The sequence below is a fragment of the Micropterus dolomieu genome, linkage group LG08, assembly GCF_021292245.1.
Source record: "Micropterus dolomieu isolate WLL.071019.BEF.003 ecotype Adirondacks linkage group LG08, ASM2129224v1, whole genome shotgun sequence".
NCBI classification, from domain to species: Eukaryota; Metazoa; Chordata; class Actinopteri; order Centrarchiformes; family Centrarchidae; genus Micropterus; species Micropterus dolomieu.
Window position 1 is genome coordinate 31,791,366 of NC_060157.1, and position 15,132 is coordinate 31,806,497.

Below are 15,132 nucleotides of genomic sequence, written 5' to 3' on the forward strand. Positions count from 1 at the left end.
TTCACTGAAAAAGGCAAAAAACAATTTTATAAACAAAGACCAATATTCACCTGCCTTCACAACGCACAGTGATACACAACATCCACTGTCTTTATGTGTTGGACACTCATCTATAACAGATCACCATAATCTAATATGAAAAGTTGGGGCGGCAGTAGCTCAGTCCGTAAGGATTAGGCTGGGAACTGGAGGGACGCCGGTTCGAGTTGCGGAGTGCGGACTGGTAGCTGGAGAGGTGCCAGTTCACTTCCTGGGCACTGCCGAAGGAGGCCTTGAGCAAGCCCCTGAACCCCCAACTGCTCGGGCCGCCGCACTGGGTGGCAGTCCCCTCACTCTGACATCTCTCTGTGTGTTAGTATGGGTTGTGTTTATGTGTGTGTCTTTCTGACCTGTGTGTAAATTACTAACATAATCCCTCGCGGGATTAAATAAAGTATATCTTATTATTATTTTCTATGGTCTGACTGCGAACACAAGCAGACTCTGGATATATTCAGCAGGTAGACACAGACTGACTGGTTTCAGAAGCTGATGAACAGGTTGTACAACACACACACACACTGTGTTGTCTACGTCACTGTACTTTGGTTTAACATTGAAAGAGGAAATCCCAGTCTGAGACTGAAGTCCGTCAACCGCACACTCAAACATGCGCACTTCCTCATGTACGTGCACTTGTTGCTTCACCGTTACTATTAACAGCTCGACACACAGCCTGCTGGGAGGAGAACGCTTTTAGCCAGGTGTTCATTGATGAAGGACTAAATCCAAGTTATGATAGAGTCTTAACGTCAGCACTGGATCAGCTCAGACTAATGGACCAGACATCCCAGCCAGCGCAGGTGGTGAGTGTAATCCTTAACCTGCACTTTGTTCTCAGCTCCTTGTTTGTCTAAGTTCAGCAGTGACTAACCTGCTTTTTTCATGTTCACCTCACCTTCGATCAGAAATGAAAGTGCAAATATTCTGTGCAGTTGGTGGCAGTTAGGAAAGCAGAAAGACAAAGTGCAGAGTGAAATGTAAAGCTCATATTTCCTGTGAATATCACATGACAGGAGGAATAGAGAACTTTGATCTTGACAACCTCACTTTTACTTCCTGTGGTGAGAATTACATTACAACGTGCACACCATTATGATGTTCGCTGTGGGTGGAGGAGGGGAGGGTAATGTTTTTAACTCAAGGGTAAGCATATGTAGACACATGAAGCCACAAAATATTGGTAACCTTAAGTATGGGCTATTGCAACTACCTGCACACCTGCAAATGAGCCGCAGACAGACTTCCCTTTATTAAAAACATTCATAACCTTTGTGATTTATTAGGAAGTGAGCATTTAGTATTATGATCATGTTTAGGTCATATTTTAACACCGGCCAAAGGCATCTTTCACATTATTGTATTGCTGATGATGATTTATTAACCACTCATACAGCCATTTTATAAAGCCTGTAGACTCTTTTCAAAAGCTGCCTTATTAGAGAACAGTACTATATAAAAAACTACCCCACTGCTAATGTTTCACATGTTATCAGCCAAACAAAGCTAGCATCTGCCCCAGGACCCCCAGCAGCCCCAGTACCAGGATCACTGTGTGTCATTTGGTTTGTAGTAATTTCATTATTTGCATTTTCGGAACCTGGTTAATTCCTTCACAACTTCTCACTCCCTAGTCGTCACATATGGACGCATGGTCAAGACCCATTGGCGTCAGTTTGTAACGCACTGGGGACCCCCTTAGCGTCACAGTTCAACACAATGTTAAATGTAGGATATTTAACAATAAGACTGAGTAAGGAGGTTGTTGGGGTGGACAGTGGGCCAGAAACCTGACTTGTTTGCTGTGTGAAACAAAAAGTAAAAATCTGTTTTTTTCAAGTTATGTAGGTTTAATTAGGTTGCGTAAGTAATGTTACTTAACTTACATAAGTTACCTAACGAACGAAACGTAATTATTTTAACCCAAACCATGACCCTTTCCTAAACCTAACCAAATTTCACAACGTTAATCTCTAGATTTATTTTGACAGTCTAACCAGATGTTGCACGGAGCCCTACAAATCCGAAGACTACGCTAAAGGGTACCCAGGTCGTTGTAAAGCTACGCCATGGGGTCTTGACCAAGCGTCCATATGTGACGAGTTGGGAGTGAGAATGTGTTGTTGAGGCACCATCATGCAGAAGGGCCCTGATAGAAGATGAACAAATCCCCCAAAAAGACTTTAGTTTTTGAGTTACAAGTAGTTTTGGTTGTATAAAAATATTTTACATTTACTCATTTGGCAGACACTTTTATCCAAAGCGTCTTACATTTGAGGAACAACATACAAGCATCAACAGAGCATCAAATACAGATCTACAACTGACAATACATACTAGAAACATACTATATTTTGCTGCAAAATTAGTTTTTTTTGGTTGATGTTTGATGCTCCCCAAATCCGCAAATTCTGAAAACATAGTCTTTTCCAGGGGGGACGGCGTCTGCCTTAACATATGTGTCTCTGGAAATAATGACCAGAGTGTCACCACATGTGGACTGGATGTTCACAGACAGGCACTGCATACAAAAAGCAAATATTTGATCAATACATTTGTCCTTCTTTGAAATTTAAACTCTTAAACGCACATGAATTATAGACAGGAATCGAATAGAAATAGAAATAGAATAGAAATTAATTAAATAAGAAATTAAGAAGGCATTGTCAGCTCAGTTCAGTGTGAGATTGATCAAAAATGACCTGCTAATCAGTGGATTAACTGATTAACTGTGAACTCCTTCTGAATGGTCTCTTGCAGGTCGACTGTTCACAACACATCACTGTAAACACGCTGTTTGATTACTTTATCCCATCATCTGTTGCCATAACTTGGTAACTGTTTAGTATTATAACATGTAATGCTGGTCTGAGTCCAGAAGTTCTCCCACTTCCTGTACACTGTGTGTGTCTTAGTTTGTAGTTGAATTTGTGGTAACTTGATAAAGCAAACTGGATTTTAACTCTGTCAGCTTTATATAAATAAATAATAAATAATCTTTATGGGAGATGTGCTGCAGCGCATTTACTCAACTACTGTACTGGGATTAAGTACAGATTTGAGGTAATTGTATTTACTTAATACTTTTTATTTCTACTCTCCTCTATACAGCCCCCACCCTCTGGAACTCCATCCCCACAGAGATCCGAAATGTTCCCTCTCTGGACACTTTCAAAAATCTACTAAAAACCCACCTCTTTGCCACGGCATTCAGTCTAGATTGACCTTCTTTTGTTGTTCTGTTGTTTGTTGTGTCTCTGTAGTTATGTGTAAAGCGTCCTTGGGTCCCGTGAAAGGCGCTAAAAAAATATAAGTTATTATTATTATTACTCCACTACATTTCAGTGGAAAATATTATTCTTTTTCCTCCATGACAGCTGTACTATATACAGTATGTACTGTATATTCTGGTTACGTTGCAAATTTTGCATATATATGCAGCTTTTACGAGAAAAATATGTAGCTGGTATATTTCAACTAATTTCAATGCAAATTACTGCAACTTGCCTTGGGCCTTGTTGTTTCGAGAAGCAGACACTTTTTTAAACATTTCTATTAAAACAAGTTGATGTTTTCAGACTGCAAAATAAGATTTATAGGATTTAGTGACAGACAGAAATGTTTGGAGGGTTAGTCTAAAGTATTTCACCAACTACAATAAAAATGCTCTTGTGTAAAAAAAATCCTATAACATGACAAAAGTCATGACAGCTTCTGTTCTACATCTACTTTAAGTATCAAGTACGATTTTTAATGCAGGACGTTTACTTGTAACAGTGTACTTTTGCATTGTATTACTTTTACTGAAGTAAATGATTTGCATACTCCTTCACCTTTTGTGAACCTGGAGCATTCAAGCCCCCTGAGGGTCTGTTGTCAGTTACAGATGAAGTACTTGAAGCGCAAACCACATCATTTATTACTCACAGGCATGGTCACTACAGCCGCCTGAAGCCGTCTGTCCTTTGAAGTAGTCCTATCTGAATGATAAGTCTTATCTGAATGACAAGCCAGAGGGGGGACAAGTGTTCACAGGCCTGAAAGCCCCCCAACGGACGCTAGCCACAGGGCTGAAAGGGCATTTGCATTTTGGTGGTCTGATGTGGTTTTTGGAGAACACAGCAGGGTCAGATTTCATGTAGAACTTGATTGTAGTGTCTTATTCTAATGATTGCTGCTGTATAAAGACTGGAGGGAGGGTAAACAACCTGGCTCTGTCCAAAGTTCAGTCCACCAACACCTCTAAAGCATCTGCATCATGTTTGTTTAATCTCAACACAAACAACGTACAGCTGGAGCTATGTGCTGGAACTATTTCAGCCGGCTTCAGTCACTATCAACCCAAGGAGGTTATCAGCTTTGGTACCATCAAACCAAAACATGAACTCACCGACAGAGATGCTGCACTGAAGTGGATACACTGCTGTTTGTCAAGAAATAGTTCCTAAAAGTTTACAATTCATTTTTGGTCCGATTAGACGGTGTGTTTTTGGCTGGCTGTTTCCCCCTGCTTGTATGTAACCATAGCCTGTATAAAAGAAGTGGGCGTAGCCAGCTCACTGTCTGATCATGCTTTCTGTGTCAGTCACTATGGCATCACTTCTCTATGAACAGCTGTGACTTGATGTAGGGGTCGCTCTCTTCTTGGTGTTTCCTTCACTGCTCATGCTCACTACCTGTTTGCTCTTTAATTTATTCAAAACAAACAAGAAACACAAAACTTGATGCTTCCTGTGCCAGAGGAGTTTTCCCAGAACAGTTCATTGACTGACTAAAGTGCAAATGATAAAGCTTTCAGAAACAACTTTAACAAATGAATATTCCAAATACTCAATGTTACGCTCCCCTGACCCTGCCTTCATGCATTCCACTTGTACACTGGTGGTTTATATTGCTGGGGAGTTTTCCCATAGGGCATCGTCATGTGCTGTCATTTTGGTTAGCTATAAATAGTGGCCATGTCTTCCCATGCAGATCCAACAATGCTCACGGTCCATGCGGTATGAGCCTCCAGTTGAGTATTAAAACAAGGGTCAGTGCTATAAAAGTAGCAACAACAACAACAACAGCAGTGGCTTAGTGGTAGTAAAGGGATGGTAAACTGGTACTAGCTAGCTTCAGTGACAACAGAGCAGACAAACTATTAGAGCCGAGTAAAGACCAGACAGTGTGAGCATGTACGCCTCAGACCAACATGCTGTTTACAGAAAATCTCCTTAGCGTTTAAAAAAGAAGTGGAAACGGACAGTATTACAGCTGAAACTCTACAAGAATTTAAAGCTGCGCTGATTATTTTCTATTTATCACCAAAATCCATATGGTTCGTACTCTAGGACCACGATTATCCACAGAACAAATCGAAGATCATGTAATGACCTGAATGGACCAAAATAGGAAACTTCCATCAATAATGACTACTTTCAGTAGCCATGTAATAGGAAATGTCATATCCATATATCACAAAACAACACCGTCAGTTTCAGCAGATGCCCCTTGTCCTACAGAAGGGATGGGAGATCAGAAAAATCCTTTTACACTATTTCTTGTTTAATTTGCAGGACTTACAAAGGTCATATATAAAGGTCACAATTTTGGCCTTAAGGGTCAGGGGAAAACACTGAAGCCTCTTTACCACCCCATTGGGCAAATCTGGTATCTTTTTTGGTACCAACTCCGTTGAGGTTCCAAGCGAGCTGAGGCGATACAAAAAGGTGACATGAAAACCCTGCAGACTGCTGATTGGTTAGAGAGAATCAGCCCATATTAGAATAACCTAGCTAGCAGCTGCTGTGTTTACAGCTGAGCTGCTTCTGCTAACGTTAACTTAGTTTAGTTGCTCAGTTTGTTTTTAGTTTAGGATTCCTTCAGTGTTGACTGTTCAGGTTTCTACCGGGAGCTGAATTACCTTCAATGTTGTCTCCTCTCCAAAACAAACAGGCCCACTCATTAAAATTTTAAAAGCAGTTTCATCCTAAAGAATTTTTGTCTCTTCAGCGGACACTGTCCGTCTGCGAGCCGACTTCTTGACAGGAAAATGGCTGTTGGCTGGGAAAGCGGTGTGCGGCATCCTTATGATGTAAAAGAAAAAAACATTCTTCCTCTGTACACCATGAACATCCACAGGAAATGTAATGTCAGTAAAGCTATTAAAAATCTTTGTCAAACTGAAGAGTTCATCCTCTGGGGACCAACAACATTTATAGTTAAGACACACTGGACCAAACGTGAAAATTGTGCACTAGATGAAAGGTCAGCAGCGTCACCAGAATCATTAGGAATCATAGTTTTATATTTAAATGGGTCTTTCTTCCTTTTCTCTCAGAATCCAGAGAACCACCTGTCTCCAAACACAAGGAGGAGTTTCAGCTTCTCCTCTCTCCGCATAAAAAGTAAGATACTGGATCATTATTACACATTCACATTGTTTTCACTTAATTAAAGATGACACCTGCATCTCTATCAGCCTGTTATTTACTGACCACTCTTCTCTGCAGAACGGCACAACAGCAATGATGAGGGTGGATTTACACGACGCAGAGGGCTGCTGTCTTTTTCATCAGTACGAGAGACATCCAGAAAAGGTAAACAACATATAATAAACTATATACTTTCATTAGACCCTCTCTTACAAGCTTAAATCTGCTAAGGTGATACCAATAATCACATACAACTCCTAGAGTCAGTCCTGGATGAAGACGAGGCCTCGCAGGACCATGTGAAGAAGACAGGTATGTATGAAGGTCAAAAAGCTAAATGCAGTATAGCGTTCTTTAAAGGCAGAGCACTGTATCAGCTGTTTCACTCATGCTCTGCAACTGCTGACCCATCCATCAGCTGCTTTGCTCCCAGCTGATCAGTAATGTCCAATCATATTGATCCAGGTGTAGAGTGTGGCTATCATAATACTTTTAAGGTGTGTTCTCACAGAATGCAAAGGGAAGTTTAGACACAGTCAGTGGAGGTGAAAAACAGCTTCGGTCTAAACACACCTTTCATCTGCCGATGCACCCACGCTAAATGCTGTTCGCTGCTGCAGCTGTCTCCACCCGCCTCCTCATGTGCTCCGAATGTTGAGCAGTTTAAAGAATTAATGTTCATGCATTTGTTAGGCGGATTAGTTCTCCAGCACAGTCTTTGTTGCTACTTTGATGCTTTGACAGTTTCCCTGAGAAATAAACCTTACCACCATTTGCTTTAAATGGTCAGTTCCTCAGTTTGATGGACGTCAGATGTATTTTTAAAAGTGCCCTATACCTTTCTGCGTTGTGTTGCTGATTCGCTTGTTCCTGCAGCTAAGTCTGTTTAGCCTGGCCTGAGCTCCGAACCCGCTTGAGTGGTAAAAACCTACCCGGTCTCCCAAAAATTACAGTTATATACTACTCAAGATGTTTTAAAAGAAAGACAATGCTGCCTGTGTTAAAACAACAAAATGTTTAAACTGAAAGTCCATTGTTTCCCTCACAGTGTTGGTAGGGGTAACTGACGCATTTATTCTTTAATGATATCAACTGTAAACAGTCAGCTGTGGCTTCAAGTACGAGAAAGGGTTTGTTTTCTTTGTCAATATTTAACCAGAGACAAGATCAAACACCTCCACACAACTTCTATGAGGTGAAGAACAACTGGAAAAACGAAATGATGCAGGCAGCAGTAAAAACTTTTTAGTAGTACGTAGACCTAATTTTTGAGAGACGGGGTTGTGGTGTTTGATTTTCAAATAAATGGGCCGAATCTTTTCTCGCTCTTGAATACAGGAACACGCAGAAGCAGTGCGCCACAGTTCTGTGGTTCTGACACAGATGGAGGTAAATTTCTATTTTCCACTAAATCCCTTTAAACCAAACTGAGCTGACGAGACACAGATAGGACAATAAAAGAGCCTATAGGCCAGTAACAGTTTAAAGATGTACTGACATATTGATTTTGAAAAAAACTTTGAAAGAAGATTGGACCGCAAGGAATAATAAGGAATAAATCTTTGAAATCAAATACAGGTTTTCACATGTCCCTACATTTCTACACACCATGCAGTATTTTAAATGTCAGTGATATTATCAGCCTATATATCAAAACAAGATCCAGATCCTAAACAATCAGCATTTGTTTCCCAGTGCAAAATGGTGCTGTGGCCAAATAAAGGACTGTCATGAGAAGTATTACCAGGCCTGTGAAACCAGTTGTATTATGTCTTCCTCTGAAGTCTGTTGTGTAATATATTGTACATACTGTATATGCTCACCTGGCAAACCGAGAAGGCTAAGATTGTACAACGTGGACCAGAAACTGACTGCATATATTCAGGCAGTACTGGAAAGTCTGAAATGTGAAATACAGGCCTGGTATAAGAATCTATCTGTACAGTCTAAATCCAAACTCACAAAGACTGCCATAGTAATAATAACGGGGAGGGAAGAACACAGACCTCCAAACTATTCATGAGCAGTCAGTTAAGGAGCACAGAGTCCTAGACCATGTCCTTCACTATGAGTATGAGCTTTTACCATCAGGCAGAATATACAGAGTCCTCAAATGTAAAAATGAATTTGTGCCCTTTTCCATCAGCCCTCTTTATATAGAATAAGAATAAGAGTCTGTTACACACTTAAATGTGCAATATACTGCTACCTTTCTGTGTAATACTTTTAGGCCTGCAACAGAGGTGTTTGAGCAATATGGTGACATGTGCAAGGTTGGCAACTGGGTAAAATGTTTTTCAGATGTCTGTTTATTTGTTGATTGTGTTTTTTATTGTTTGTAATGCATGCAGCATCACAGAGCCCAAAACAAATTTTCCTATTCACTCTCAAGTCATCACATATGGACGCATTATCAAAAAGGCGTCAGTTTGTAACGCACTGGGGGGACTTTTTGTGTCATAGTTTAACGCGCTGGGGGAAGCCCTGTAGCGTAACTTTTGAATGCTAAAGGTAGGTATAGGATATATAACAGAGAAGTCCAAATAAGGAGGTGGTTGGGGTGGACAGTGAGCCAGAAACCAGACTTTCACACAGGAGAGGGGTGTTCGTTTCCAGTGTGAAATAAAAAAATTCAACATTAAGTGTTTTTATTTAAGTTATGTAGGTTACATAGGATACACAAGTAACATAACTTAAGTAAGTGAAGTCCAGTAAGTAACTTTTAAGCCAAACCACGATCTTTTCCTAAACCTAACCAAGTAGTTTTGTTGCTAACTAGACCTACGTGTAAAAAAAACGAAGCGTACCCAGGGTTTTACAAAGCGACGCCAGCTGGGAGTGAGAATGCGTTGCCTCATGGGGACAATAAAGTATATCGTATGATATATGGCTGCCAGCTTTCTGAACGGCTCTGAATTTCCTGTTCATTCACTCTACTGACGTTTCAGAGAATACTTATTAACAAGAGTTTTAAGTTTAACAACTCAGAACTCAAAACCTGTAGTACAAGTACAAGTGAACACCGCTCAGAGATGGAGTTCCTACTTGGGCACTCATCAAATCCACCATTTCCCCCGACTTCATGAAGAAGCAGACGTCACTCAATAATAGCAGCACCCATAGAAGCACATGTAAACCATAAACTGAAAAGCAACATAAAGTAGGCCTATATTTTCCTGTGTTTAATTAAGATAATACATATTATAATTTTAAGAATAGCTGGTTACTGTAAACAGTCTCTGAAAGTCATCTGCACAAACGTTATTCAGGAAAATGTTTACAATGAGAAAACAGTAGAAATACACAATTTTCTGACTTTTGCAGATCAACAATAACCATTCATTTAGCTGACGCTTTTATCCAAAGTGACTTACAATTGCTATACATGTCAGAGGTTCCACACCTCTGGAGCAGCTAGGGGTTAAGTATTTTGCTCAGGGACATATTGGTGTATCACTGTGAACTTGAACCTGGGTCAATCATACCAAAGGCTTATCCACTATTCCATCACCACCTCGACTGAGATTACCGACTAATGTGTCGAGACAGGAACACAGTTAATATGTTGCAATGTCACTCGTTTTCATTAACACCAATGGCCAGTACTACAAAGGGAGTTCAACCTACTCAGAGTTAACTCATGTTCAGTATTTCTCCAGAGGAATGCACGTTGGTACTGTCAGGAAATTATGAATGTAAAGACAAGTTAACGGCTAAATCTAATATCGTGGAGGGTGACAAAGCCAGGAAGGCTTGTTGGCATCACATGGAGTAAATTTGTAGCCTAATTATCTTCACAATGTTCTTATTGTAGTTCTGTATTCTGTATTTTATGGGCTCTTCTTTTATGTGTAATATGATTAAGATGTAATTGGGTACAACTGCACAGAAGGTCCATTGTAATAGAAAAGAAGGAGCCAGCGGAGAGGGGTGATAATCCGAGACAGAATTTAATTTCCAAGATTAATCTACAAGTAAAAAACTTGAATATTCTCTGACATTATAGTCACACATTTATGAGAGAAACTTCACTTTGCAAGGCTGCAACATCACACACACGTCTGCCGTGTATTATGCATGCACTGGAATATTAAACTTTGCAATCGGATTTAGCAGTGGGGAAATACTCCTGAGTTTAGCCCACAGTCACTACCATGCACCTTAGAGACTTTGCCTTGGATTGGGCGTATTCAGAAGAAAACAGAGTGATTTTTGATTTTTTTATGACATTAATTTCGGGGAATTTCTGATTTTTCTTCTTGTAGGCTAAATTTCACACTTTCATAGGATTTTTTTTTTTCTCGGTTATTAACCCCGACCCTGGCTCCCTATTTTTTGGACACGTAAAATAGTTTATCTAAATACGTGAAAACACTTAGGAGAATTCAATTATAGACTACAGACGGGCTACATCTAAGAAACTATCCCGTTAATTAATTAAGATACCTCTCTAAAATCACTGAGGCTGCAGGACTCGCTGTCTGAACCTAATGCTCATGTGTTCAGAACTTCAATGCAATCCCAGTGGAACAAATCAGGATGAAATCTAAACATTTTATGAAGTGGTGTGTATTAATATCCTACTTCTCATCATTAAAACTGAGTACAGATGTGGAGTGTAGTCCCCGTGCAGGGTAACCTCGAGTTAACCATGAACAAAACCTGCTCGGAGCAGTTTAGAGATGCAGCGTAAATTGCCATGGCAACAGACCCCGGGTAACACCTATCCACTTTTTGTAGTACGGGTTAATCGGGAAGTTACACCCGACGTAACGAAGTTACTCCTGAAGTTACCTGGATAAGCCAGGTACCCCGCTTCGTAGTACAGGCCACAATTCACTGCTGACTTGACAAAGAAACATCAGTTTTTTACGGTCAGCCGTGATTTTTGTTTACGTTTGCCGTCATGCACATCATGGAACGCTAATGGTAGTCGTAAATTTCCACTGGGTAAGTCCAGCTGTGACCGAAACTCAGCATAAGCCAACCTTGTCCCATAAGTCACAAAAATGACTTCCGACCTAATGACATGTAGGATGTCTCCATGACATTGTGAATAAAACATGTTTTTAAGGCTGACATCATACAGACTTGTGGCTTCTACAGGAGCATAATCGTTTCACAGTTTCAGCTTGGGGTCAGCCCACCTTGGATGGTTATGATGTTATCGCTAATAAAAAAAAAAACGTATATATTGAGTTGCATTATGGGAATTGTAGGAACCAGCGTTTCTGGAGCTTAACCACAGATGCTAAAAAACAAGTGGACGTAGCCACCGTGACGTCACCCGTTTCTTTGTAGACTTAACATTTTGAAGCCTCCAGTTTGACAGATTGGTCGTCGCCATTTTGTTTTTTTGGAACCAGACGTGACCATATTTGGACGAGAGGGTGGAGCTAGCTAGCTTGGTAAGCAAGGTGCATCTGTAATTCACTTGAACTTTTTTGTGATATTACCTGGGATGCAAAATTTCGCTAGCAGGCTTAAAACAAAATGTAAAGTCAGGCTATACCTGCTGCATACATTTTTACAATTGTCTAATAAGCCCCCCAGTTTTATGAAAGTGTAAAATTACTCATTACTGTCGTGCCTCTATAATCCATCTATATCCAGATAATTTCGTTTGTTACTAGAACTACAGTGAACAACAAGTTAGCTGGGAGATATGCTAGATATTATTAACCCTCTGATAACAGATGTGATCGAAGGCTTCTTGACAGATGTGTGAACTTTGAAGTTCTTAGTAAACCTTTTGTAGTTCTAATAGGTGAAAATATTTCTCTATCTGCAAGCTGAAAGTACTAGTGAACAATCAGTGTTTTCAGAGTGGAAGAGGTGAGTCTGACTCAGCTCTCTGATGGCTAAAAGCTGCTGGTTGTTGCTTCAGTGTTACACTGTGCTGAGTTTCTGTTGTTGCTGAGCTGTAACATCTATTCGATGAACTTTCTTGGCGGGAGTCTGATGTTCTGATGTCTTTAAACCAGCCATGACCGATACAACGTAAACATGCTGATTTAATAGCAACGAAGAAGGTACTAGCCGTTTGTCGCACGTGACGTGAACGCAGCAAGGGAGCGGTAGAGGACCGCTTAGCGCGCGCACAGCAGTTTGCCGGAACCCCATAAGGATGCGGTGTGTGTGCGGGAATGGACCCGATGAAGTTCCGCTGCGGTGCTGCTGAGAGGGACAGGACTGATAACTCACGGGGTGTTTTGCCGCGGAGCAGTGATGAGTGAAGCGGTACCGAGGAGGAAGAAGGCGCGAGCGATCCTGAAGAGTAGATGGAGTGAGTAACGTTAACGTTACGTGAGTGACGGACACAGATCAACAATGTGAACAGTATTAATCGGTTACACGCGGATAAAAAAAGAGTTAACTGTTAAACAGGTGATTTGTTTACCATAACGTGCGATGTTTACCTTTCTCGAGCAAGTTGTTGTGCCCACACGTGTATCAGGTTAAGGAAGTACTGCCCAGCCAACGGTGTGTTTTTGTAGTTAAAGTGAAATAAAGTGCAGCACGGGACATATAAAGCATCCGAATTGATTAGTAGACTCCAGTGATATGTTTTGTGTCTCTGTATCTCAAACGACTGGGAGGGGAACAGTAAATCAACTTTTTACTAAATGCAGTTTGGTGTTATATTTCCTTTAAAGTGGAGTCATATTCCCGTAAAACAACATTTTTAACCAGACTGTTAAAGGTGTCGACAGGATTTTAGTCTGTGACAAGTGCACGTACTAAACTTCAACATGTTGCCAAACTTCATATCTGTAAACCTGCCGTTGATGTCAACTCTTAACTTTGCCACTGTAGGATTTACTGTGACATTTCTTTGAAGCCTCGGGAGCTGAACTGACAGAGACATTTCTGAGTTGTTGCAGTTTAGGAAGCAAACTCCAAGTGAGATTCTGCATAATGAGCCAGGACAACAAAAGGATGAAATTTAGAAGCTAAGAACTGCTTTATTATGAATATAACTGGACAAATAGAAAAAAAAACATTGAGTGGGATTTTGGGGTATATAAATAAACTGGCTTGACTTAAACAGATGTGTAGACAGATTTGAAGTTTGCTGTTTGCAGGTTTTCTGAAAGAAAAACAACACATGTAGAGGATTCAGGCAGTGTTTAGTGATTGCGCCATTCCTTTTCTTGTAGGCTTCGCAGTGTTTTGACACGTTCAGAGCCTCACGGCGTGAAGCTGTTAACCAGGGCTGTTATTTACACCCACATCATAGCTGAACAGCAGCAGGGCCAAGAGCGTGTAGGCTCATGTAGTTTATATCAAGAGTATAACAAAGATTCTACAACCTGAGAGAGTTTCTGCTGTGTATGTTGTGTGTTTCTGTGTAGCCAGCTGAGTTGTGTAACTGCGAGGCGTTGGGTGGGTAAACACTGCCGTTGCTATTGACACAGTGCAAAACCTCGTACTGTCAGAGGTCATGGGTTGCAGACTTGAGGCTTCAGCTGTTGTCAGGAACCAGGGAGGCGAGCCAGATTGAAAGTGAAACTGGACAAAGTCCAGCGGGAGTCCTGTTATGTCTGCTCGGTCTGCAGGTCACCAAGGATACGTCCAGCTGATCTTCTGTGTCAGCTCACTTGGCTTTGTAACGCATGATAGATGTGAAACCAAACGTCGCAGCAGTGACGACCACAAGAATGCAGTTTGTGGTGAAGTGTTACTAGTTTAGTCTTAAAGTGAATCTCTTGGGATTAGCACTCCGGTTTCTGTGTCTCGTCTTTACCAACAGAGTTCAACACAGTGATTCATTAAACAGGATCTCTTTTTCCACTCAGGACAAGTTCAACCCATATTTGTCCTTGCCGGGCTGATCTGGGTTGGTCCCTTTTATAGTAAACGGGCAGAACTGCAGCGTGTCGTGTCAGGACACTTAGAAATGTGCTTTTGTTGCAGCATTAAAGGTACAAATGACTGTTTATGTGGTTGTGATGGGTTTTGTTATATGTGCCCAGTGTTTGGAGGTGGATGTTTGTCTTTGCTCCTCAAATCTTTGGAAAATTATTATTTAAAACCTTCAACAGCAAACATACAGAGGGGCACTCCTTCTGACAGATAAGTGATTTAAGAGAATTTATCAATCTTCTCGTATTCAGAATTTTTCATGCATGGAATAGAGTGGTGTTCCAGACTAGAGCTGCAGCGATAAATCAACTAATTGATTAGTTCTCAACTATTAAATTAATCAGCAACAATTGTGATAATCAATTAATCATTTTGAGTCTAAATTCTCTGATTCCAGCTTTTTAAATGTGAATATTTTCTGGCTTCTTTCCTCCCCTGTAACAGTAAACTGAATATATTTGGGTTGTGGACAAAACAAGACATTTGAGGACGTTATCTTGGGCTTTGGGAAACACTGATCGACATTTTATGGACCAAACAACTAATCGATTAATCGAGAAACATGATCAACAGATTAATTGATAAGTAAATAAGTGTTAGTTACAGCGTTAGTCTAGACCTTTCTTAGGAGTCATATACAGATAGCCTGCCGTTCACCCCTGGAGGAAAACACCGATTGAATTGTAATGCCAAATCAATTGTTTTGTGACAGCAGGTTATCAATAGTTAGATGAGAAAGCAGAGAAATAGTTCCACACATGAACCCATGGAAAACCAGATTCGACTTTATTGTAAAGGGTCTTTGTACAGG

General features: G+C 40.6%; 1 protein-coding gene across 1 annotated transcript in view; it reads left to right on the top strand.

The window, feature by feature from the left end:
- Window positions 1-709: 709 nt before the first annotated feature.
- Window positions 710-15,132, top strand: part of dennd2da (DENN/MADD domain containing 2Da) — a 28,151-nt gene continuing 13,728 nt past the window's right edge. The window contains exons 1-5 of the mRNA XM_046056887.1: window positions 710-845; window positions 6,362-6,428; window positions 6,534-6,620; window positions 6,717-6,767; window positions 7,794-7,844. Of these exons, the coding sequence (XP_045912843.1) occupies window positions 816-845; window positions 6,362-6,428; window positions 6,534-6,620; window positions 6,717-6,767; window positions 7,794-7,844 (286 nt within the window). The 5' untranslated portion in view covers window positions 710-815. The remainder of the gene's footprint in view (window positions 846-6,361; window positions 6,429-6,533; window positions 6,621-6,716; window positions 6,768-7,793; window positions 7,845-15,132) is intronic.